General features: G+C 38.7%; 1 protein-coding gene across 1 annotated transcript in view; it reads left to right on the top strand.

The window, feature by feature from the left end:
- ptprga (protein tyrosine phosphatase receptor type Ga) overlaps positions 1-27,079 on the top strand; it is a 353,219-nt gene that overhangs the window by 76,301 nt on the left and 249,839 nt on the right. The window contains exon 2 of the mRNA XM_044023374.1: positions 5,873-5,989. Coding sequence (XP_043879309.1) covers positions 5,873-5,989 — 117 coding nt within the window. The remainder of the gene's footprint in view (positions 1-5,872; positions 5,990-27,079) is intronic.

Here is a 27,079-nt window from a genome sequence, read left to right as displayed (position 1 = left end):
TGAAAATGGGCACTGCCTTCAAAGGAACATTGTTTGCATAACTGTGAAATCATGAAAAAAAAGTAATCATTTGTAACCCGGTCAGAACAAGGGCCTTTCTGCATGGAGTTCATCCATCAATCTGAAAATCATCCTGCTGTGCATATTGTCACCCTTTAATCCATGCCCTTTGCTTTTGTCATAATTACTAGACATTGCATCACAATAAAATCTAATTGGTTACACTACGCTGGACACATGACTTTTTGTAAAGGAAGTGTACATAAAATTAGGTTTAAACTCACTATTGACATTTTCCAAAGGGTGACACAGATGTCTACTGCCTGAAGACTCATATGCATTTGTCTGCCTATAGGACGGTACTGGCTCAGGGACTGAGACAGACAACATACACATTACTTGTGTCCTCTAACTAACACACTACTTGTATCAGTAATTCAAACAGTTTGCTCTGTTTTGGAAGACGCTCTGTATTACCAGCAGACTGAATAATCTGTATTATCAGCAGCAGAGTAACATTTAATGTCTTAGTGTGAGTATTTTCCATATTGTAAGAGATGTTATCTTCATTTTATTGAATAGTTTAGAATTAATAATGTTTACTGACTGTCATAGCAGTTTGAGTACAGTATTTTTGTATTTTCTTATGCTTTATGTTCAAAATGCCATTTTAATACCAGTATTAAAAGTAGTTGTAATTACCTGAGGGCAACAGTAGGGGAAGCGTAGCGCTGTTGAGCTACCTGACGCTGCTCTTCACTCCTTTCTCTCAGTGATTAACACCCATGATCTGAGGAAAGTGTGCGTCCGTGCGTCTTTTACTCATTACTCCCCTCTTCAGGTATGAGTCCCTCATAATGAGAGTTGTTGTTTACTTTAGTGTTAGTTTAATGTGTAGACGTTCTCAGGATACTAGTTGTAACGCAGTATGTCCGTGTATTGTGATGTAATGAAGTTAATTACCTGATGAAGTAAACGAGCCACATGAGCTAACCTGTTGCGATGCTAGCTGCACTGCACTCCGTTACTGTTGTGTGTAATGTGAGGCCATTGTGTATATACTGTACTTAAATGATGGATTTACTGAGTGAGTTGGAGTGTTAGCATTGTATGGTTTAAAGTTGCTGTATTTAATCTTTCATTTTATGCATTATTTTATTTGTTTATCTCAAATGAGCCACTTTAATTTACTGAGCTTTACTATCTTTCATTTGTCTTGCCATTCGGAGTTGAAAATACACAATGTTAATACGAAATATGTTATGTTGATGCACATTTTCGCTGGTAATATTTCAACAGAATCTACTGATGCTTGTTTATGTTTGGATTTATGTTTAATATGGAAAAAGGTACATATTGTGATATTGTACTGACATTTATGTTGTATTGATTATGTTTATTATTTCAGTTATTAACACCCATGATCTGAGGAAAGTGTGTGTCTGTGCACCTTTTACTCTTTACACGTTTTTTAAGGAAATGTACTGACTTATTTATAAGGTTTAATTGATAGAACGACTTGCTCAGGTGATAACAAACCTGCTTATGCATCTGTGTTGGAAAAAGCCTTTGTGATCATGATATAAGTGAAGAACAATGCACTTAGAGGCTGTAGAGAGGTCAGGTAAGGGGGGGGAAAGGGGGGGTGGAGGTTACTTAAGGCAAGAGTGAAAGACAAATTGATGAAAAAGGCACCAAGTGAAAGATGAGGAAGAAAAAAGGGGGAAGGGAAAAGCGAACATGTGTTCGGTGAGGATGAAGAGGGTTAGGGCAGGGTCTGTGCATAATTACATTTTCTGTTCTGAGCAGTATTGGAAATCAATAATGTAATTCATAGAAAAGCCATACAAGTGCCTCCCATTGGCATTCACAGACATGAGCCATGCTTACATCCCAATGAATTAAAACAGGACTGGATGGTGGTGGAGTGGTGTATGTCATTGAAACTGAGGCTCAGCCTTTGTTCACCCTGAGCCTTTAAATCTCCCTCCACACTGTTTCACAAAAAAAGCTGGAGACTTTGCCTTCCATCACAACGTGGTCGATATCTGTTTTCAGTTTAAGGCTGAGTCCACACTAACAGATTTTATTTTTATTTCTAATGCAAGTATTTATTAATGAATTACTTCGACACCACTGCAGAGTTTGTCTGGGTCTTTTGGTCCCATTTTAATTTGAAAACTAAGGTTCCATGTTGGAGACTTTTGCAGCATTTTATTATTACCACTACTATCATTTAATTAATCTTTTAGCTTAATTTTATGATTTGAGCCACTTTGTTTATTCCACAGTACTTCTGTTTTTCTTTTTTTTTTTCTTTAGCTTGTACTCTCTGACTTTGTGGATTAATTTTAAGAAAGCCAGCATACAGAAATTGCAGGTTGCCTTTAATGATTATCTGTGGATATTGCTCAAGAAACCTTGGTGCAGCAGTTCATTCTCTAATGCTGGAGTCAACACTTTTCAAGCTTTACTGCAAAATCTGATGCATAAATTCATCTCTTGATTGAATAATTCATTGAATGTCATTGTTATGCAGCTGTCAAAGCCCAGGTTTGGTGCCGTGCGTCATCAGTCATACATGTGGAAACATTGGTGTGGCTCTCTTTTTTTGTAAACTGCTGCATTTTGTAATAAATTATTCCTTTTATTTATGTCTGTTTTCAATAATTTGGACCTTGAGTCTGGCAACAAATTGAACTGAACTGAACTGAACTGAACATGAACACTGGGCATGGCAATGTCGATGTAAACAGGAAGCTGATTGTCTATTCTGCTCACAAGAGAAATAACAATTTTGAAAAGTAATATCAGGGTTTTTTGAAACTGTTGGGCAAGGTGAAACTGAAGGTAACAGAGCTTTTCATTTCACCTGAGAGACAAGTTACAACTATATAAGACAATAAGGAAATGTGGATAATAACTGCATAACCATTTTACCCACCTACCCTGAGTTTTCTAACTAGAACAGACAAAGCAGCATCTGTGTTGTAGGGGCTCAAAATCTCCAGAACAGTGTTTGATTGGTGTAATTCACAGTGTAAAATTGTAGCGTGAATGTTACCTTTCCTGTCAGAAACAGACATTCGGTACAAGAAAATAAACCATTGTTCTTACTTTCCTACATCTGAATGGTAAACGATGCATGACCGGAGTTAACGCTAATGCGTTATCAACAGACATTACTTTCAATATGTACACAAGACACTGCTCTCAACAGAGAGGAATATTGTTTTTTAAATGAACGCATGTTTTGTGTGGATGTCTTGTGTGATGCTCAGCTATCAGGCACACACAAGCACACACACCTCCCTGCAGTCATGTGGTCATAGCTGGTAACTGTGGGGTCAGATGTGAAGTAGCAGTTATACCTGGTGCCACACACCTGGGGAAACTAAGACAATGAAGTTTAGGTTGGAAGAATAAAGTGAACCATTGGGTGACACTTGCTGACATTACAAAACAAAGAATGCTTTCTAATGGATAAATGACAGACTTGGCAGTTGCTCACATGGATTAATATCAGTAAATGGACATTCCTTCAAGAGTGAATAACATTTAAATCCTGATTGGGTTTTATTAATTTATTAAACTTTGGGTCATAATTCCTCAAAGCTGAATAGAAGAACAACTAATGGAACTAATTTAATAGCTAAGAATGAAAAAAAAGTTTAGTACAGTTTTAACACACAATACTTCCAAGTGTACTTCCAAGAGTACTTTCATTTCAAAACAGTTTTTTTTGGGTGTTTTTACATTTCCCTTGAAGTATTTACATTAACATACAAAAAAATATACAAAAAACTATGAATACCTCTCTAGTATGTTGACATAGTGATATGCCCTGCTCAGTTTGTGGTGAAAAGCCTGAAAATATAACTTGTCCCAAGACTGCACAGCTGTGGTTGTTTTCTTGTGTTTTTCAGTTAAGATAACACAGCTGTGTGAATGTGGATGTGGATTTGGGGGTAGTCAGATGCATGTATCGTATTTTTTTGTTTATTAGATGTGTTATGTGGGTGCGTCTGTGCATATGGCAAGTACATCTGTGTGTGTGTGTGCGTTGTGCCTCTGTATGTAATCATACCACCTCTAATCAGCATTAGCACCAGTTTATTGTATGAAACGTTTAATGCACGCCCTCCCCTCCTTGTTTTGTGTTTGTGTCAATGCTGTCTGTTTTGTACATTAGAAAAGGCCCTGCATAAACACAATTATCATGCAAGTATCACACAAGTTCCCAAAATAGACGACTACATTTTTTTTGAGCATTCAGGTAAACTGTTGTGTGAAAAAAAAGCAATGATACACGGAAGTAGGATGTTGCATATGACAATGGTGGTTTAACAGGCTGTTCTGCCTACTGTATTGAGCTTCATTCTCATTCTGCCTGGTTTTGCAAGAGCACATCCACTCTCTCTTTTGTTGTACCGTCAATGTCATCAGCAGAAAAAAACCTCATTGTTCACGCATGGTAAGGACATGTAATAAATACGATAATGTGAATTACTTTTATTCCCTCTGCCGAACACTTCATATGAAGTAGAGTTTTTAAAAAGAGAGAAAATGTCTCTTAGACTTTTGTTGTGTATTGGTTGGAGCATATAAGATGCACCATCCGTGGAAAGTTGGATTGGCCCTTCAGCTGGTGAGAACCCTTCAGTTGTTTTCTCTCAGTCTAATTTGGAGTCTTTTGAAATCACAGAGCACAAGTGGAGTTATTATGGAAGGGGCTGTCAGAAATACTGTCTTCTACTGTAAGGAACCAAAGTGTTCCATTACTGCCTTTTCTTCAGCAGGGATCAAGAAGGTCACTCAGCCTGAAAGTTGAAGTTTTACACTTAAGTCCTGCAGAGGGTTTCTTGATTTTTCCATTTTAATGTGTCACTCCCAAGTGGGAGAGAGATTTCATGTTTTCAGAAGTTATGAGTCTTATGATGTTTACTACAGTATATTATTCACTATCTGACTGATCACACTCCAGGGTAATGAGCTAAATGTTACTGTTACAAACAGGACCTTGATGCTGTACATGTTGTTCAAGGAGCAACAACACTGCACTATGAAACATTAATATTCAAATTGATTCACAAAATCCTCGGGGTGATCTTTTAATATCTGCTGTTTCCTGTATGCTCTGCACAAATCTTGCAAGACTATCAAAGTCATTTGAGACTTGACTGAGATAGTTTTGCTTGGTTATGAGCTGGAGCAGCTAGGCTATAAGTGGAATCCATGGATTTGTCTCAGTTTCTTTGTCCTCTATAGTTTAAAAACACAAGTCTAGTCTACTAGAAACACTTCCACATGCCTCTTCCCATATACTTTTGTGTTGCGATTGGCCGTAGACAGTATGTGTCTTCTGTTGTCAGCAAAACAGCATAATATTAGAGCATGTATGCAAACCAAACTGTAACTTTATTACTCTGAATATCTCTTTCACAACTCATCGAAACATTTAAACAAATCAGAATCTTGTGAATCAGAATCAACTTGGTTCAGGAGAGAAGATTTAATTATTGTCATCCTTTTTCTTCTTCTTTTTTTTTATTTAACATTTAACTCCTTTGGTCTACCGTGATGATGTTTAGCATGGACTAGAGCTCTGCACTACGAGACACACGAGGTGTTTCGGTGACTTTTCAAGACATTTGCGTTCCACTGAGTTGTTCTTTGTTGTTGACCTTTTTTTTTTTTTTTTCTACTGTGAATGTCATTATGAGGCAGCTGGCGTAGTAAGACAGCTAAGCACACGGTTGGCTGTCATCCTGGCCGGCAGATATCCAGGCCGGGCTCAAAAGTGCTGCTGAAGCTCTGCTGCTGTTTATACTAATCCACCTCTCCCCGTGTTTCTTCTCTCCTCCCCCTGCAGCACTGACAGGAAGCCAAGCCGAGTTCCAAGCTCCTGTCCTCAACCCTGACAGAGCAACGGCCGGTGGGGTGCGACTCCGGAGAGCTTCCTCTGAGGAGACCTACTGGGCCTACTCAGGTGTGTGTCTGTGTGTTTGTCTACTCTTTCTCTGTGAGAACCAGTATGAGTCTTTCACTGTGAATACTTCAGCGCATCTTTGCATGCACCATGCTGAGGAACATTTTGAAGTTTTCTAGTAGTAGCAAAATGCTAGTAAGTGAGGTGTCAAGTTTTGTATCTGGAAGAGAGAGAACAAGAACACTGTTAGACGTGCTGAAATCAACTGAAAAGGCTGCCTTCCAAATGTGATTATTTAACAGGTAAAAGGTTATAAATGGTAAGATTCTCTGAACACTTCTGAATGTTGTGAGCTACACACACATCTCACATTCACAAAGAATCTCATCAGTTCCGTTAGAACAGAAGCAATGTCAGTAATTTCTGTGACAGCTATGATACTCGAGAAAATCTGCCACCATGTGTCCATGCTCTTTCATTCCATGGAAGTGAAAAGAACAGAGCCATTTCAGAGTTTGCATCATCAGTAGTAAAAAGAAATAAATCCAGTATATGTGCATTTACTCCGGAAGAGACACGTGTCCACGTGTTTGAACAATGACAAGAGACACAGTAGAGAAGGAATTGGTGGCTTCATGAAAACACTGCATAGCATACGGATAAACTGTTTGGGTTAAACTTTCAGAAGGACTCTGAGAGCATAAGTAACCACTGAAAATACTCATATACAGCATACTGTTTTCACTTGTACTTTATTTAAGGGGACTACAATGTATGTTCTCTGCTGTCCCTATGCATCCTTCACCTTCAGGTTCTCCTGTCTCATTCTCCAAACAGACGATGTGCATTGTACTGTGTCCAACGCAATATAATAACACTTGAGAGAGTCTGACTAAATTACTGTTAATTTGTTTTTTTTTTTCCACTTTGATTTGCCCAAACTGCAGGGAAGTTAGGTTTCACTTTGATAAGGGACGTAGGCTTTTTATGCAAACTCCATACTAACCTGTAGCAGTGTATAATGGACATTTCCAAAGTACAATTCACATCAGTACAACTGAAAAGCATTTCATAATCACTTCGCTGCTGCTATGAGTAACGCTTACTATTTGAAGTGCATACTAATTTAGTGCGGTTGCTATACTTTTGTTTATTGGATCTCTATTAATTGGCTTTCAGTGAAACTCAGCACCACCTGCAACACATTTTCCCCCTACATACAGCGCAAAGTGCATTAGCTTCTCCTTTTGCTCAGAGGCTTTCAGTGTGAAACATCTGCAGGAGTTGCATCCTACTGTACCAGCAGGAGAATGAAAAAACATTAGAGCAGAAGTAACTGCAAGATACTGCTCTTGTTTCATAAAGCCGGGCTTATGGCATAGATTTTATTGGCTTAAACAACACCAAAGACTGGCCTTTACTTAAAATATGCAGTAGATTTTGACAGTTCTGTTTGACAGTAGATTTGGAGTCCGATATTATTATTTTAGCACTTACTGGGGTCTCACAAGTACAGTGTTTGGGCTAGCTGAGTGATTTAAAACAAGCAACGTGAGGGTGTGTGCTTTAGAGTGAAAGCAATTATGTGCCACTGTCACTGCAATATGTTAGCCTTCCTCTTTAGCTTTCTCTTCCGCTCTTGTTTTCCTTCTTCTCTTCCTCATTTCTCCTCGGCTGGTGCTCCTCTGGCCTGGAGGCGTCTCCAGGCCGTTTTTTTTTTTTTCTTCTTTTTTACCAGTGCTTCAGAAGAGAAAAAAGCCACTTCCACTGTCCCTTTAGAGGGTTTAGTTTTTCAGAGAGGCAGCATTAATCTTTCACCACGCAAGCAACGCGAGCCTCAGGCCACAAACGATCTTTTAGTTTATTTATTTCAATATTTCCGCTTGCTTGTCTAACCCTAATTGGTCACCCGGCGTGCCTGCATGAGTGTGAGAGTATGTGGGTACAAAAAAAAAAAAAAAAAAAAAAAAAAAGGGGGAAGGAAGCAATGACAGTTTCACTTAGTGTTGCTGCTGCTGATGATAAGACCTACCGATGCTCCCCTGCTGTCCCCACGCTCTTGTTTGGTCGCAGCTCTTACATAAGACACTGATGTAACAGTGGGCAGGATCCCGGCAAGAGAGGAAAACAATGGAGAATGCAGAAGACTGAAATACTAGTGGATATTTTATTTTTTCATGTTGAAGTAAGAACCAAAGAAAGTCAATGAAAAATGCAGTTTTAATAAAACCTGGGACTTACTGGCCAAACTCTGAACAGTATGCTGAGGGAAAAAAAAAAAAAAAAGTTTTAGCAGGGAATCCTCACTTTAGCCTTATCTCACTAGTCAAAAATAATCTGTATTGACCTACCAACCAGAAAACAACCAGTGGGATTGGTTAACTAGTTGATTGATAGGAAATTAATGAGTTCATAGGAAACTATGAGTTCAACATTGTGTGTGGATTTGTTTTTTGGGTGTCTTGACTCAATCTAGGGTCTGGGGACTCCAGGTTAGGTCAAAACTCTAGGTTTAGAAACTCGACAACACAGTTACACCTACTGCTGTCAAAAATAATATATTACATATTACATAACAAAGGACTCTGGAAATGAGTCAGTTACACTATACATATGACAATCATCCTTTTATGTAACTTACTGTACAATACAGGTGACTGCTACAAGCTTACAATATGTCGCGATAAAGTCTTTTTTAAAGGCACAGCATGTACAATTTATTGATTGATTTGTGAAGTGTCACGTTACAGCTGGATGTCCTTCACCTCACTCTAAACATGGTGGTCCAACATGTTTTGTGCTATTATTGAGATATTAGAGAGAAAAAAAGAGAAACATATTTCACAATTAAAACTAATTTATTACATTCAAACTATTTTACATTGCTGTACATGACAATCCTTTCCATTATAGTGGATTTTCAGGGGTATCATCTTCTCTAACACACACACACACACACACACTTTTCTCTCTTCTTTCCCTTTGAGTTCTCTCTCCTCTGATTCTCCTCTCCAAAGTTTCCTAAACTTCTGCCTGTCCTAATTAGCTTGTTCTAATCGTGTCCTCCAGAGATCTGACAAACTCTAATCGAGACCTCGGTGGACTACGGCTGTTCTGCCCTCTGCCTGATCAGAATGGCAGATTAAAACAAGGCACAGTGCTGACAAATCAAGTGTTATCTGGGAGTGGCCCTACGCAGGGACAAAGAGACAGAAAAAGACAAATTTCCACGCAGTGAGTCTATCACTGCTGCAGAATGGCAATTCTATAATGTACTGTTCCTGTGCCTCGTTCCAAGAAGCAATGTGAGATATTTTTAGTTTTCCTGAACATTATTACACGGTAATACATATAAATAAGGAGTGTGAATGTGCTGTGAAATGGCAGCATGTATAAATTACCATGATGAATACTATTCAAGGTTAAATCAGTGACTGTACCATTAGGTGATTTATTAGAAGGAACAATATTCAGTTTATCTTTACAGAAAAGGAGGATTCAGCAGTTTAAACAAGATAACACTTTATATTAAGGAACGCTTTTCCCCCCATTTGCTGGCAATGTAATAGCATAAATAGTATGGGCCTATTTTTATCAGCCATTATAAAGCACTTATTAATGCTATATTCTTAATGCTGTGTGAAGATCAGGACACAATAGTAAAGATTATCTGTGTAAGTTAATAAGTGCCAACTATGATGATTTTGAAGAAAAGAAACTCCTTTAGAACAACTGTGCAGTTATCTGAACATGATAAACATGGTTTTGTTCTATTACTTTAGATTAGGACATATTTATTTAGGGAAGGACGAGTCTTAATGTGTTCCTTAGTTACCTAAGATTGTATTATGCACAACACCTTCTGTAACTACCATTAATAAGCAGTGATTTGAATGTTATTGAGGGACAACTAATTGTGCTTGTGAAATTTAACCATGCATAATTAATTGAAGTGATTTAAAGTTCCTAATTTAGAGTTCATACTGTAAATCCATTATACTGTACTCCTATCAATTAGCAGTTAATCACTGAAAATTAAACCAATATTTCAAAAATAAGGTTCATGGCATGATTTCCTAGTAATTGCTTCAGTGATGGCAATAAATATCATATTTAAGAGCTGAAAACAAAAGCAGCTAGTTGAAGTTAATGCGGTTCATGTCAATAGCAATATAACAAAAGTCTAATATATATCCACATATCTATTGATTGTACACAGGTATCATTTTAAATGGTTGACTCCAGATTTGTGAAATGCATCTCCAAAAAAAAACAAGTATTAAACGCCATGAAGTCGTTGTTTTACAGCTAATCACACACATTCCTTATTCATATTCAAATGTTCTTACACAGCAATTATAAGACTAATGATGATTTATTGGTGTGCCATTAATTCTGTCATCCACTAAAGTGATTCCGCAAACAAGTGGCATGTAATCAGATGAATAAAAATAAAAAGATTATTATGTGACTATAACTTTAATCATGTCAACTGCAAGCAATGAGGCTGACTCACACTTTAACTGCTCCCATTAACCTCATTGAAGCTTCACTGGCCAAGCTGTTTTCTTAAGACATGTTATATAAACCGCATAATACACTAAACGTCACCATTATATGTTTCTCATTTTAATTCCAAGTACACTTTTAGGAGGCTGTCTGTTGTAATGAGCTCACTTTGCTACTCTCAGGCCAGTTCCTGTTTTCAAAACATTTATTTTTGTCCGTCCATTTAATGACCCACATGCCGACTTTCTCACACTGGCCATGCACACAACACACACAGTCTTGATTGGAAATTAATTTTCAGACGTGCACAATGTCAGCGGGAGCAACAAAACTAATTTGCATGCTCCTTGCCGAGCTCATTTACCATTCACCGCCAGCCACCATCACAGAGCTCTCAGGCCTTTGTGCTGCAGCAGCCTTGAAGTAGGTAAATGAAGATAGAATTTGAGGATATGTCGTACAGCCATGTTACTCATGAGGTAAAGCTATTTTATTAGCCTGATGGTAAGTGAGGTTGTTTTTCCTTTTTTTTGCCCTCTAATGCGAGGCTTTAAAAGCAAAACTAACATCATCTCAAGCACATGTGACTACCAGATAGAGATATAGATGAAAGACTGTAAAGGTGTTTATCAATAATTAAAAAAAAGCAGCAGAGGCACACAATAATACAAATACAATCTACAGCTGCTTAAGTCTACGATATTTTGGGGCTGTGTTTACCCTTTAACTTGCCTTTATACAACATTTTCTGACAACTCTCTGATAGCTAACCACCACTGAGAAATCAGGGATGTTACATCATGGCACACTGGATTTGTCGATACTGTCTCTATCAGTTTTAATGTGGTATTTTCTCACCAGAGAGTTTGAAATCCTTTTGTTCAGATTTACTCAAGTGACGCAAACATACCAAACGGGGCAGCAGTAGAGCAGCAGAGCTCCTATGTTTGTCGTGAGTTAAGAAAGTCTATTTTCTCTGCGGATGGAGGAGATTGAGCAGTTTACAAACTTCAGTTTCCATTCAGAAAAGCCCGTCTCACTGTGAAAGAAAAGCAGGGAACAGCACGCAGCTGCCCGCTTCACCTCACCTGCTGCACCACCTCTGACAGGGCAGGGGTCAGGTTCACGTTGAACGGGATGGCTGTGGTGCTGATTTCATGCACAGGTCATGGACTTGGGGATCAGTAGTGGACATTGTTTTGAATTGCCTTCTAGAAATGACTTTCATAAATCAGCAGCAGGAGACACATTTCTCTTAGTGCCCTCGGTACAGTTGGCACATTCCTATAGATACAAACATCTTGTCCAGTAATTTTGTTTTCCTGATTAGTTCTCTATTGATGCAAAATGTTTGCGTAAACGCCTGCATCTTAAATTTACACGCTAACTTGGAAGCTATACAGAGTGTTTAGCGGGAATACAATCAGCAGCAGTTGGTCAAAAGTAGCTCAGGTTTACCTGCTATGAGAGCCACATTTGTCCTGGTGAAAAAGAAACGAGCTACAACTTACACCCAGCGGAGGATTGTGATGTTCTCCTTTGACGGTGGATGAGAGGACACGCAGCAGAATTTACAAATAAGCTGTGCTGTTTTTTTCTTTTTTCTATTTCCCTATATTCACAACAAAACACTGTACACACTATCCCTGCCACTCTCTCTTTTGACACTCACAGACAAAAACTGCAGAAGGGAGCATGGAGTCAACAAAAGCACATTGCTTTGCTGTATATGCCATTTTTTTTCTGGAAGGAGTAAGCAATTTGAAAAGAGAAGATATGAAACAAAATGGGACAATATGATGACATGAATCACTGTTTTATCTGTGAGATTTGGCAGCTATTAAAAGTAAAAACGAAAGCATTCCGAGCTGTCACTTCTGTCTAAAGTTCCGCCGTGTTTTATCTCGACCTTTTCATGTCACTGTTGGTGCTGTTGCCGTTTTACACTTCAGAGGAGAAGAAATACTTTTCTCAGCTAGGGCTCAAACTGGTAACACCTACAGCTACACCTGCAGCAACATACTTCCCTGTATTTGTATTATTGTGATGTTTTATGCTCTGTATCAAAAAAAAAGACTAACCCCAGTTTTACCTGGAAATATAGTTTTCTGTCTTACCACTAGATGACTCGGCTCATTCCTCTGAAGTGTCACTAAATCCTCATCAGCGGGATTTATTAAAATGACATATTCAAAGTTGTAAACTGCATGAGATCAGTGATATGGGGACAGGAATTGATAGATAGATGGATAGATAGACGGATAGCCCATTATTTTAAGCTTCTATCAGTCAACTCTATCATTTATTGTTTCTGCGTTTTAGCTGTCTCTGCTTTAATGTATGTCACATTGTTAATGTTTTTTTCTGATAGTGTTTTAAGCATTTGGCTGAAATGAGGAAATCGTGTTTACAGATATTTACTCGTGAGCACCTTATTAGGAGAAAAAGATTTTTTTTTGTCATAGTTGTCGACATCTGTTCCACAAAAACTTGGAAACTATCTGCGCCACCTGAATATACAACCACCAACTCCTTCTTGCTTTTTTTAGAACTAAGTCACTTCATAAATGTTAATATGACATGTGTGATTTGTGAAAACATTCACAAAGCACTGGACACACTTTTATGGTCCAAACTTTTGATTTGTGTATGCAAATCTTCCCTGTTCCTATATGACAGTGCCCTCAACAAGGGATAAACATCCATCAAGTTCTTAGGATAATAGAATGACATGTTCATGTTTGAGCGTCCGCATACTTTGGTTGTGTATTTTATAGTATGTGTCAATCATATTCATTGCCTTTGTTTCTCCATACAGTGTCTAAAGCAGATATGAAATGCATGTAGTTCCCCGAGTGTCTGCATGATGAGGACACAGAGGACAAAGAAAGCTCCTCTCAATCAACCTTGTCACTTCCGTATTGCTGCTGCCATCTCATAAATGCCTATAGGTGCATATGTGTGCACACAGCCCTGTGTTTGTCTGCATGTGTGTGGCGATCAAATGAAGGGCAGCAAAAAATTGAGCTGTCCGTCCGTGTGTGTGAGGTGTGAGGGGTGATGCATTATGGGAGTACTCCCCTTGATTGCGTCAGTGGCTGTGTGTCTAATCCAAGATCAGACCGACTCACTCGCTGAGGAAAACGCATCAGATTCAATGCCCTCACAGCTTTCATAATATGTCCACACCTCTCAAGTAGTCCTTGAGTAGCCTTGGCATCTATTGAGGACTCGGGAGGATAATATCCATCACGTCTATATTTTAGGTAAGGTGGCTCTGCAACCGAGAACCACCTAAAAATAGGTCTGTCATTCTGCCACTGACATAAGCATTTCAAAAACAAACAAAAAAAGCTACGACAACCTTTATTTAGAGTCTTCCTACTAAGAGCCACAGAGACATTTGGCACATTATGATACATATGTGGATAATGTTTGGCACTAAACAGGTCTGAGACAACTTTTCTTTTTCCTACTTTCATCACAGCCAATTCAGTATAATTAACATGGTGCTTTACATGGCAATGTGAGAATGGATGGTTGTTTATCTATGTGGCCCTGTGATGGACTGACGACCTGTCCAGGGCTTACTCCACCATTCACCCTATGCCAGCTGGGATTGCCCCCATGGGAGCTTACATAGGAATCTGTAAGCATTGAGTAATACAAACATTTACAAATATTGGTAATTTAGTTACTGTAATTTCATATGTAAACCCTTTTTTTGTCCGAGAGAAGTTCTCCACAGTGATCTTTAGTGCAGCTTTCATGCTCTAGCTGGTCTGGGAACAGTTGGCACCTCAGGTATTGACACTACTAAAAATAGGTCTGCTAGCATCAATATGTCTGTAAACAGACTCCACATGTAAACGCATGATGTTTAGACCAAAGGCCCCTCCAGTTTGTGTTTCTAGCTTGACCAATCACGTTTGAGCTGGCTTTGGCTGCCTGCAGATAGTCAGTGTGTGGAAAGCAAAAGAGGTGAACTACATAGAAATGAATCAGCTGTTGGCTTTTTTAATTTGCCTGCATTCATGTGGTAGATCTGCAATTTCATTGTATTCAATTGTGTTTTACACTTGAGTAACAGTATGTTATCATATATTGGGATCAACATGCTGTGGGATTAATATTACACCATGACAAACAAATAAACAACACAAGCACAAGAGTAGCGTTTAATAAACACTGAAGCTGTTCTCTAACGGCAGCTATATATTGTATATATCTATGTATACATTTTTTTTTTATATATATATATGTATATATATATAGATATATCTATATATATCTATATATATATAAAGGATAAGAAAATAACCCCAACCCTGGTAGGAAAAGTTGCTGGTAAAAACAAGTTGTATATCACTAAACCACAACTGTATTCTAATGTCTCATGTTGCTTTTTTGTACTCTCTGTGTGCTGAGTACGTAATAGAGAAATCTGAACTCTTGAATGAGATACCTGCAGTGGAGGCTCTTAACCACTGACAGTTAACCCCCAGAGGTTATTTCCTAAGCATACAAAATAGCAGATGGGTTCCAAAATTGACATCAGTATAACTGATTAAAAAGATCTCAGTCCATTCAATAGATAACTCTATCCTTATTCCAATATTTAAAGGGATAGTTAGTGAGAGCTTGTGTTTGGCACTCATACACTTCCATGGAAACAGCGGTGTATTTTATAATACAGCAGCTTTGAGTAGTAAAAATATATATATCATCTGATTATGTGCTCACATGCTGGAAACCACAAATACTGAAACTTTGCATTTGACAATACAAACATATTTACATAAATGTGTAGGTGATGCTGGCCCCTGTTTTATTGTATATCAAATTGAAACCAAATGTTGTGGGAATGATATTTCTCACCCTATGGGACAGATGAACAGGACAGTAAATCACTATTAACTCTAACAGAAACTAGAATGTTTGTGTGTGTCCTTTAGATTTGTGGTGGCAGACACCGAAACTGCAATTTCAGTAACAGATCATTTTATGCAAGAAAAGTAAAATAGATTTAATTAAGTAATAAACCGAAGAGAATGCATTACCCTCAGCTGCAAGTATTCAAGGACATCGGTTATTGCGTGAGCTCATAAGAAACTCCAGAGGTACATGAGGGGAAAAGCAAGTTCTGCTTCGGGAGTTTGGGGAGCTGGGAAATCAATACATAAAAAAGGAGATAAATGAAATATTGTAAAACATTGTATTTTTAGTGGCGCACCCATGGAAAGTCATTAGCTGCTACAATAAAGGCTTTAAAAGTTATGTCAGGAGATAAGAATTCCATAATTTTCTAAGAGTAAAGCTTTACACTGACACTGAAAAACTTGCTGCTCTTCAGCAGGGATTTTCTTTGTGTAATGGCACATTACTTTTGACAGTAATGTCCCGTAATGCACTATTTTGTGTGTTGTGGGGTGTCCTCTGTGCCTGCAGGCATCTCCACAAGTCTGCCAACTGACTTACTGTGTGTTCTGTGTGAATTAGTTTGACAATGGTTGTTGTTTTCTTTAATGGGAAATATAATTCTCCTGTGATGGATCCAGCGATATGAATGGAAATTAAGAGCAGAAATTCGCAGCTGAGAGGGAGAGAAAGACAGGGAAAGGGATGGGCGATACAAAATGGAGATGAACTGATAAATCTGACAGATGTCTGGAAAATGGAGCTAATGTCAATGGAGATAAAGACAAGGCGGCATATTAAGATATGTGTGATCAGATGAGAGATGGAGAGAATGGAAACTTATCATCCGGAGACTGTCATCATAAAATATTCACACGACAAAGAGTGTGTTCGGAGTGAGATCTGCAATTTCATTGTATTTAATTGTGTTTAACACTTGAGTAACAGTATGTTATCATATATTGGGATCAACATGCTGTGGGATTAATATTACACCATGACAAACAAATAAACAACACAAGCACAAGAGTAGCGTTTAATAAACACTGAAGCTGTTCTCTAACAGCAGCTATATACTGTATATATCTATGTATACATTTATACATATATATATATATATATATATATATATATATATATGATATATTCAGAGGTGATGATATAACTCAGTTAATATGAAACCCTCAGTTCCTGCTGTTCTCCAGACACTTTTAGGTGTACCTTAATTTTCACTTTAAATTTGTAGAAAAATGACTCACACGCAGGTGCCAGTTAAATAATTAGTATGATAATCACAGTGAATATTCACATTCTATAACTTCTTTGGGAAAGCTGGCCTTTAACTGCTGCCACTGATATGTTATGCCAATGGTTGAACCATGGATGTGTTTGTGCATGGAATCTTACCTCTCCTAATTGTCATTTTCTCTGGGCCCCACCCTTAGTCTCGTCTTTGTTCCCCTCCATGTGTGCTAAAAAATTCACTGGCAGCTTGCCACAGTGAAACATTAGGTGAGAACATGGGGAAGGAAGGCTGGCAGGGGGTGAACACCAATGAGACAACGTGAAAATAAGAATGAAAGGGGTGAGGAAACACAGGCGACAAGTGAGGATCTTTTAATTGATTTCTAGCACTTGATTGTGACAACTGACTTCTGACTCTGGTCTACATTTATTTATATTGTGTTGTTTTTTTTTAAACTCATTATGAAAGTACAAGTCTAAACTTAAGTAATGTCTGATGACCCTGTTTAATCTAAGTGGATTAAAGTGGGCCAAAATTGGACCAAAGTGATGTGCAAACAGAGGGTGTTATTTTATTTTTGGGCTACAGCAGCCAGTTTTGTGTTCTATTTTTATGCGTCTGTGCAGGTGACAGTCGTGGCAAAAGACGTTTCGTTTCTGGCTTGTCTGTCCAATCTTTTTGTACAATTCTTGTGAATCTCAAGAACAACATTATCTTGTATATAAGGATATTCCAGGAACAGCTTCTCATAGTCCTCTCACATTTAGTTCACTTTGGACTAAAGGAGGAACAGAAATGGGTACATTTGTAGTACACCAATTTATTTGGATTACGATTATGAACACGGAATGCAATTCTCAAGTTGTGCAGTCAGTACTCGAGTTGTGAGGTAGTGTACTTTGGAATCTGGAATGTTTATTTTTGTTATAAAGGTTGATCAATTAAAGTGTTTTGCTTCTCCATTAAAATGTTTTGTCACTTTAATTGAGGTTTATCAGTGCTCCGCGTCCTTTTTCCTATCCTTGTCTTTCAGCTCTCGGATGAGTGTGCATGTGCGTTTTAATAAGTATGCCATGACAGTGCCTATCCCAGTCTGCAGCTGTAATGGAATGATCCAGCCCTGCTGACAGCACATCCCGCTAAAATGGGGGTCCTGTGCACATCTGCCACTGTAGCACCGCCACATAATTGTTCAATTTACTGTACAGCCAATATCCCTGTGCTGTAATTGAATATGACTTTGTCCTGTTTGAGTAATCTCTTTGCTTCATGCCACGACCCCTCACTAGAGAGAGAAAGGGAGGGAGGGGGAGAGAGAGGTGAGTAAAAGGCGTCTTGTGTCGATAAAGCTTGTAGGTCACATTGAGCAGCCGGGCTTCTGGCTATGAGATCATTGCTTGATGACATGACTACCGGAGAGACTTAGAGAGGGATAGAGAGAGGGTTTATTACAACAAGGGTGACACGGATCATAAGCTAGATGACATAAAAGTTATATTATTTGTTACTTTACAGAAGGTAAAGCAGTTGTCGCAACAGACTACTAAAAGCATTAAGAGATTAAGAGAGAGGGCATTGAAAATATAAATAAAAAGTGATATTCGTAAAAATTGTAGCTTTAAATAAAGTGGACACCTAAAGGACAAAATGATAATAAAAGAACACCAACAAAGCAAACGTTCTTTTTCTCTATCAGACAGTCCCAAATCATTACCTCTCCCAATTAACAGGACATGACTGTGAAAGGTTGAGAAAAACAAATGAAAATTGAGTCAGACCAGTATGCATCAATATTCACTGATTGAGAACAATATGGCCCAAACCAAATCATGTCCACATAATCTAAACACAGCAGTGTACATTGATTTATGTTTGTTCACTTTGGCGCAGAGCAACAAGCTGTAAACATTATGTTGACAAATCACTCGAAAGTGCGTATATTTTTTGGCATTGTTTTTTTTATTGAGAGGAACGATTGCAAGGTGAAACTGGGAGAGAGGAGAAGACGAGCAGCAAATGGCCTCAGTAGATAAGGCATTTGCTGTACACCCATCACTTTCTAAAGTTGACGTCTGTTTACACACTATTCAGACACAGCGGGATATTATATTATCATTTATCTTTGGCCACCTGAGAATGGAAGTCTCAAATTCACTCTACTGTTCACTCTTTTTTTTTTTTCCTACTTTAACAGCTATTGCCCAGGACTCAGCCACACTGAGCGCAGCACATTCACCTTTCTTAACGCCTTGCTTTTCATTTAGGCTACATCCGTATAGTATAAAGTTTCCATTTAAAAACTGTATTTCCATATAAAAAAATTGTTTTAGCTCAAATCACGTGACCATTCAGGCCTTGGAGCAAACCCAGTCCAAAAGAGGGATTTCCTGCATGGAGTTTGCTATTCTCCCTGTGTGTGAATGGGTTTACACCTGGTTCTCCCATTTCCTCCCACAGTCCAAAAACATGCCGAGGTGAAGTGAATACTCAAATGCCCCTCTTCTCAATTCTGGGTGTGAATGTGAGAGTGAATGGTTGTTTGTTGAGTTTTCAAACGCTGGGCTAATGTGGACGACAGGTGTATCCAGAGCAAAATGAATGCATTTTAAAACAAAAATGGGGCAGTAAGGATGGAGCCTTAGGCAGGAGGCACCCAAGTTATCCGATTAGAGAAGCTACACTGCCAACATTTTTATTGAGAATAGCTCCTCTTCTTCTTTCTTTTTTTTTTTTTCATTCACAGTAAAACTATCTTCCAGCCGTTATGTGTATATTTGTCGCAAATGTCACAGTCACAACACTTTGTAACAGTTTATGAGTAAAAGCATTGTGGTGTTTCATCCATTCACTTTTTTCCTTCGGTTCTGATTTTAGATCCACAACTTCATACTCAAGAGACTTGGTGTTTAGCTTTGTAAAGAGGCATTAAAAGTATAATATTCATGACAATTTTCACATGCAAATCCTATGTATGGTAAACACAGCAGCAACTCAGCAGCAGACAAGTTCCCTGTGTGAACGGCTGCGGTGAACGAGATGCAGCAGCTCTGCGGTGCAGCAATTATGCATTCAGTGTGAACGAGGTGTAGGTTTTGGTCTTTTTTACCTTTTTTATAGTTTTTGCCTTTTCTTTAATTTATATTTTATTTTAATGATAGCTACTGCTCTTCAGGATTTACTAAACATGTATATGCCTCCGTGAAGGTGACAGTGAGTGCTGGCTGCATTGTGTTTGTCCAGTTGTTTGTACTCACATAAATATCAGTTTATTGTGGACAGAATGATTGTTTAATTTCCCTGGTGGAGTTTGTCATTTTCAAGTCAATGTCAATCCATGTGCAAAAGAAAGAAGACACAGCACCACATTGATATCTTACAGTAGGTCAGTAAACCCAAATACTGAAAACTGTTCATCAGTGAAGGCAGACAATCAGTGAGTGGTAATTATAATTTTGTGTTGATTATTGGAAGATGCATTCTCCTGCACCCGTTGTCATTTGAAATCATGTGACACAAAAATAATGTCTTTTTATTCCTAAGTGAAGTTGTGTCCCAGAACTCACTGTGGTCCACTTGCTCATGTTCCAGACAGACGTTGGACATACTTGTGTTGAAGCTATATAAATGTGGAGGTTGTCATGTGTCAGTGGGAAATACTCATACCTACAATGAGTTTGTGTGTGTGTACGTGTTGCATCAGGCCGGTGAAAAGGTCGTAGGCGGTGCTGGAGTTGGACTCTATGTGAGGAAGGTGTGATCTGGTGGAAATTCTGTCTGCTAATTTGATTCTCACAGCTAAAGTTGCCAGAATTTTACTATCAATAAATCATTAGCACATTAATTTTCAGGCATTAGCATAATTAGTGTGAACAAATGAGGCCACTAATGTGTCGGCTCTCTATACTGCTGCATCTTACCCTGGCTGTAATTTGGTGAGTGTTCTTGTCTGTCCAACATCATGTTGATGATCAGGGATGGATTGTGTCCATGCAGCAAATGGTGCTACATTAAAAACAAACATGATGTCCTTGTGGTTATCTGGCAGTGACAAATGCTGTGGAGATACTGAATAGAAAGCATTATTATTTATAGTGGAGCAGCAGTATTAGTTAGTATTAGTTCATAGCATTTTTTTTTTCTTCAAAATTTCATGTGTTTGTATGGCAGCAACAAAAGTCATGAGGTCATCAGAAATCTGCTCATTGCCAGAAATGAGAAGACTAAGTAATACAAACGCTCATTGATCAAAGTATATGTCTAAGGAAGGGACTTAAAATAAATGAATAAGTCTGCTGATCTGCTCTCCTTGGGGGAGGATCATCAGCAAAGGTCCAAGCTGGTGTGTGGTGTCAGAAAATAAAAAGGAGATTGTGTGTAATCTCATTACTAATTTGTTTGGTGTGAAGGCACCACAGTGGCCCTGCTGAGGTGACGGTTGACAGATCCTTTGTTGTCTCAAGATCCAGTCGCCTGCCCAGGATTGGACAGCTATGCTGCTCTTGAGAAGATTCAAATGCCCAAGATAACCAATCTCAAGCATGGGAAGACACGTCCTTCTTTGCATACAGGTATCACAACAGTGGATCACATGCACAGGGATGGCAGAGGTGGCAGCCATTTTATTAGGAACACTTGCTCGCCTGCTTAATGCAAAATATCTAATCAGCCAATTGCCTGGCTGCAACTCATGGATTAAGGCATGTAGACATGATCAAGACAACCAAACATCAGAGGGTGTCAGATAGGTTATTTGAAGGACTTTGAACATTGTTGTTGTTGTGAGATGTGAAACTTCTAAACTCCTTGCATTTTCATGCACAAACATCTCTAGGATATACAGGAATGTTTTTCAGGGCCTTTTTGATGTCAAATGAACATGCTATGGGTAAATGGATAGACGGGCAAGGGTAACTTAAATACTAATTCGTTGCAATCAAGAACAACATGTGGAATCTGGAAAGGGATGGTCTACAGCACAAGATCACACGCACTTCTTTTTTAGGTGTACCCAATTTAGCGGGTGTTGAGGTTCAAACACTTGCATCAGGCCTACTGTGGCTCTGGATGAGGGTCAAGTTCAGCCAGTCAGATAATGCCCGCCTCTCTAACAACCCCCCTCTCCCAGCTCCTCCCTGCTGCGAGCAGAAAATAATGTATTAGCTGAAAAGCCTGCCGTTTCTGATTATGGTTTATTTAGAGCAAGCGCTGTGTGCTGTGGGACCATTCTTCATCACTAGCGCTGATAATATCCAGCCACCACACACAGTGATTCACTTGAGGGACCGTGTGTGTGTGTGTGTGTGTGTGTGTCATACTTTATCTAATGCCTCCCTGCACAGCGCTGCATGTGTGCATGTCGGCCTGAGAAGATCCAGCGCTCTGGTGTATTGGGAACGAGCGTCACTCTCTGCCGTTTGTGAATTAATTTTCTATGAGCTGAGAGTTGCATTTGAACTTAATAGGGACTTAGATGTACACTTCTCCTCCCCGTCTCTTTTTATTCCACATTCGTAATGCGGCACATCACTAACAACACTGTGTGTGTGTGTGTGTGTGTGTGTGTGTGTGTGTGTGTGTGTGTGTGTGTGTGTGTGTGTGTGTGTGTCTGTGTGTCTGTGTGTGTGTCTGTGTGTGTGTGTGTGTGCTTATTTCTTTCTCTCTTGACTAATAGTAAGTCAGGCTATGCCCTAGGCCTCTTGTCTCATCCATCCAAGTATGCCAGTCTATGTATGTGTGTGTGCGTGTGTGTGAGTTGGAGAAAGAGAGATGACAGGCCGAGGCAGGCCGCTCTGTCTCATTTATCTGCTGTTGACGTTGACTGTGATTTCCTCTGTTGAGGGGGAGCAATGCCCCTGCTTAGTAATTATGCCTGAAATATTAAAAAGACTCCATCAAACATAAATTATTAATTCATTTGGCCAACATCCTCTCGGCTAAAGATTTCCAAGACTCATCATTCATCATCCGACGAAGCAGCGACAACATTGTAGACGTGAAGGGCAGGGTGTTATAACCATGTAAACACAGCGTGTGTGCGTGCAGAGAGGAAGTGAGACGCTGTATGTGTCTTTTTTGGGGACAATTTTTGAGTGACTCTTGGATATATTTGCAGATTTTTCTTTTTGACCTTGACAGTACGTCTAAAAATCGTTCACCTACGATGTATTTTTGGATCAGTCGTGCAATTGTCAAAGCAGATTTTTAAAGTCTTAGCGTAACCGTTTGAAATATTATACTCTGAATGTTGTGTCCTTCCAAACTCAATTTATTGACATCTTTTTTTCTGTGTGTGCGTGTGTGTGTACATAGACCTTTTCTGGCATATCAGGAACAGTATGGAGACTAAAACTTAATCCTAGTTAATAGTGGTTGGGTCAGTGTTAGGGTAATATTTTTACACACATTATTTATTCCAATTTTCATGTCTGCTAGTCCACTGTGGTCCATGCAGACCCTTATAGTAGCATGAATGGAACTACACATATGTCTGCATGACACCTCAGGCAGGCCTTGAATCTGCAGGTCTATTTATGGCCCAATTCATCTAGCTGACAATCATGGGGGTGTTTCTAGATTAAGTCTGAACTATAGAGATTATTTAGCCAAATGATTGTGTTGTGTGACGGGTTAACACTAGTGTTTTTTACGTGACCGGTGTGATTTGATGTTTATTGGGGAGAGTGAGATCCAGTGGTGTATGGAGAGGAAAGGGACTGTGTGATTGAGCAGGAAGCCATGATAACAAGTTCCTGGCAGATATCAAGTCCCTGGAATCCTCAGTGAATAACACTTTACATTACACTGCAGTAGCAGCATGGTAATTGTATGGTAATATTTTTTTTACAGAGAGTTATTTCTAATTTTTTCTTATTACTAATTTCTAATTAACAATAATAATATAGGTAGTAGCATGGTAATGATAATTACTATAGGCTATCATCAGTTTAATAATGTTACAGGACAATGTTTGTGAATCAAAATTGATAATTACCAGTTGAAAGTTGAAATTCATCCTCCCCATCTATATATCTATATATCTATATCTATATATCTATATCTATAGATATAGATATAGATATATATCTATATAGATATACAGGAAGCATAGTGCTCTTTCACACACAGTTGTTCAATGATGGCACTCTACATCGCTCCCAGAGAGGCACATATGTAAATTATTGATTATATTTGTCACCTCTAATAATTGTCCTAACGTAACCTAAATACATTTTGTATTGAACATGACAGTAATGGTGGCTACAAGAGAGTGTATGTCGGAGTGTGTGTATGTGTGTGTGTTGGGCACACACCTTGATGTTCTCACGTGCGTCCGTGTATAGAGCATTCTCCATGTATCTTTATTAGCTGGGACATATGACAGAGATCACCCGAGGTCTGAAACTACATTTCCCTCACAGCGGCTGAATTGTGTTGTAGCAGAGCCACTTAGTCACTGTTGTTCATGTTTTACAAGGCCTTGATGACAGAGGACAGGTTGTAGTGTATGCATGGAAATGGGAAATGCTCTTGTACACGGAAAAAGGCACCGACATTTACTGTTAGGACTCTCCGAGGCAGGAGCAGACACAGTGTTTCTAACACAAAGGAGTGTGTGTCCTTATGCTTCACCGATTGTGGAATCTGTATAATAGAGTATTATTTTAGATTCACTTTTTTAATAAATTGCTCATTATAATTCACAACGCCAGATCCCCATGTGGAGGATAGAGAGCGGAAGAAGATGAGTGAGTGAGTGAGTGATAGATAATTATGTTACTGACTTGATGAAATGGTGTGTTGAATTTTGTTGCAATAAGGGGTGAGATGTTCCTTTATTGCTGAGATAAGATAAGATAAGATGAGATAAGAAGTACTTTAATTGATCCTATAACTGACACAGCAGCAGATATGGTTGAAATAGAAAAAAAAAGTCCAAACTATAGGGTAAATAAGCTTAAGAGAAACAAAGGCAAAAGAAAAGAAAAAAGAACAAACAGCGAGAACAAATCATTTAAGAAGAATAGCAGAGCACAAATGAATGACTCTAATCATCCATGTTCACAACTCGGTCTGATGGAGAAAAAAAAAATAGATGTTTGATGAAATCCTCACAGTGGTGAATGAGCCTCAGTGCATTTCGTTGTGTGTGGTCAGTTGATTCGAGTCACAGCCACAGGTCACCCCTCTCCATAATGTGTGCTTGAGTCAGAATACGGTTGTCATTCTTTGTCAGAATCCCAACAGATACAAAGAAAGAGTTTCAGATGTGTGCGAAGCCTCTGATCTCGGCACGGTTTTATAGATCCAATCTTAACTGCCCAGGGTTTGGACAAAAACATGAAAATGGTGTTTCCAGCCTGGCCCCCTAAGGCACAAAAAAAAATCTGTGTAGTACTTTGAAATAATACATCACTCTCACAGGCTAGAGAATACAATTCCACCATGAGGATTAGTTATCTGAAATGAATAGATACAATGAAAAATGTAGTACATCAGCCCTGCACTGGTTGTCACTCTGAATTTGCTGTTAATATAAAATGAATTACTCCGCATAAGATATTTAAAAATATGTAGTCTTTTGTTATGTTTGAGAGCATGAGCAGCTCCAGTGTGAAGGAGTGCACGGAGTGGAGAGAAAATCTTATTTTATTTAAAATATTTGTTATTTTAAGTCAGTTTCACCCCCTCATCCAAAGCAGATCTGGACCACTTCCGGTCACACGTAATAAAATGATCATTTTACTCAATGCAACAAACTGCAAAAGCAATTATATGTTTTAAGTAATATAGTATCCAGCAAAAATTTCTTGTATTTGTTATTAAAAAAAGTTTCTAATTTCTGGGTTAATTTCTACGCATACAAATCTGAATCAGTTTCCACACATCAGAACTAAACTGACCAGCTCTCCTGGTTATCATTTATCTTCTGTGTCTGACATGGCAGTCATGATGATGGGACAAGTGCCCCATCACTCACCGAGGAACAGAGGTTGTGTGTGTGCGTGGGTGTGTGTGTTGGGGCAACCTGAATCAGGCTTAGGTCAATGAGAGTTTAACGCTTTCCCCTTCATCCCTACCTTATTCTTTCCTTCCAATTCCCTTTTCCAACCACATCGTAATCCATCTGCTCCCCTGCTCTCTTTCTGTGTGTGTGTGTTACAATGGCACGATGAAACCTACCTTTTCCCATGTTGCCACACACACACACACACACTAACGCACATGCGTGCACACACACCACAATCACCTTTTAATTCCCTTTGATATATTACTCTGGCAGGAACCAATTTTAGCACCCAGAATTGGGCCTTAAATCACCAAATCACCTCCTTTCACCCATCCAGCCATCTATCAACCTACTTCAGCTCCAAAAACAAACAAAAGAAAAAAATAAAATCAACACATCAGGTATACAGATGCAATATTTTAGCCCTGTGATGGCTAAAATAAACGTTGTATTGACAAGAATTGATGGATTACTTTTTTAGCAATGATGGATGGCAGCTGCGTTGCTTCCAAAAGCTGTGCTGTTTTTTTTTTGTTTGCTTTGCATTTGTCTGACTTTGACATATTTGCGTTTGATAATGCATACAATATGTATATCTTTTGAGAGGCTTATTTCTTCTCATGTCTGTGATTGATTTTAGTTTAGTTGTCACTTGCACTTGAAAACCCGGATTTTAAAGACACAGCTACTCACTGGGCCTCAACTAACTAACCAGAAAATAGTTAACATCGTCACCTAATTTTTTCCTAATTTCCTAATTTTTGCCAAAAGTGCCACAAGCAGTAAGTATCTAAGTGCAAACACACTCACTGAATGTGTATGCTCCTTTTAAGAGCCATATATAAGTGTTGCAGCCTGTGACTATTGGCCTGAGAATTGCTAACTGGTTTCTCTTGTAAGGTTATTTGGTATGGAGCTTTGTCAGCACGTAGTAAACACATTTAAAATTGATCAACAATTCAACATTGTGAGAAATATATGGATGACATCTAAAGACCAGAACTCTCAGGGCCCCCAAGAGCTGATCTAAGGGATCTCTGTCATTGTCCTAAGACTCCTAAGACCAACATTCTGAGACCCATTTTCCATTCATCTGCTGAAGATTGGGATCCGTTTAACCCATTTAGTTTTACCCCTGGCAACAGTGTTTGTTTCAATGCACTGTGATCCATATTTGTGCTTTGGGTATGGCATTTTAAAATACAGTTCAAATAACAAGATCAAATGGTCTGAGGAGCCTAAAATTAAGTTGTGGAGATGAGAGACAAGGGCAGAGTTTCATCAAGAAAAACCAAAGTATTCTTGTTAGATATGTTGTTATCATTAATCATAGACATAGATTGTTCTAATCATGTGAGGTAAAAAAAAAAAAAGGATGAACATGGATGCAGCTGCTGTGTGGTGATTTACGAAAGGAGTTTTTTTTAACCTTTAGACAAAATAACGAAAAGTAGGGATGGTACACTGTCAC

This window comes from Solea senegalensis, linkage group LG4, assembly GCF_019176455.1.
Source record: "Solea senegalensis isolate Sse05_10M linkage group LG4, IFAPA_SoseM_1, whole genome shotgun sequence".
NCBI classification, from domain to species: Eukaryota; Metazoa; Chordata; class Actinopteri; order Pleuronectiformes; family Soleidae; genus Solea; species Solea senegalensis.
Note: the sequence above shows the minus strand (reverse complement) of the source record. Positions and strands in the feature narration are given on the sequence as shown.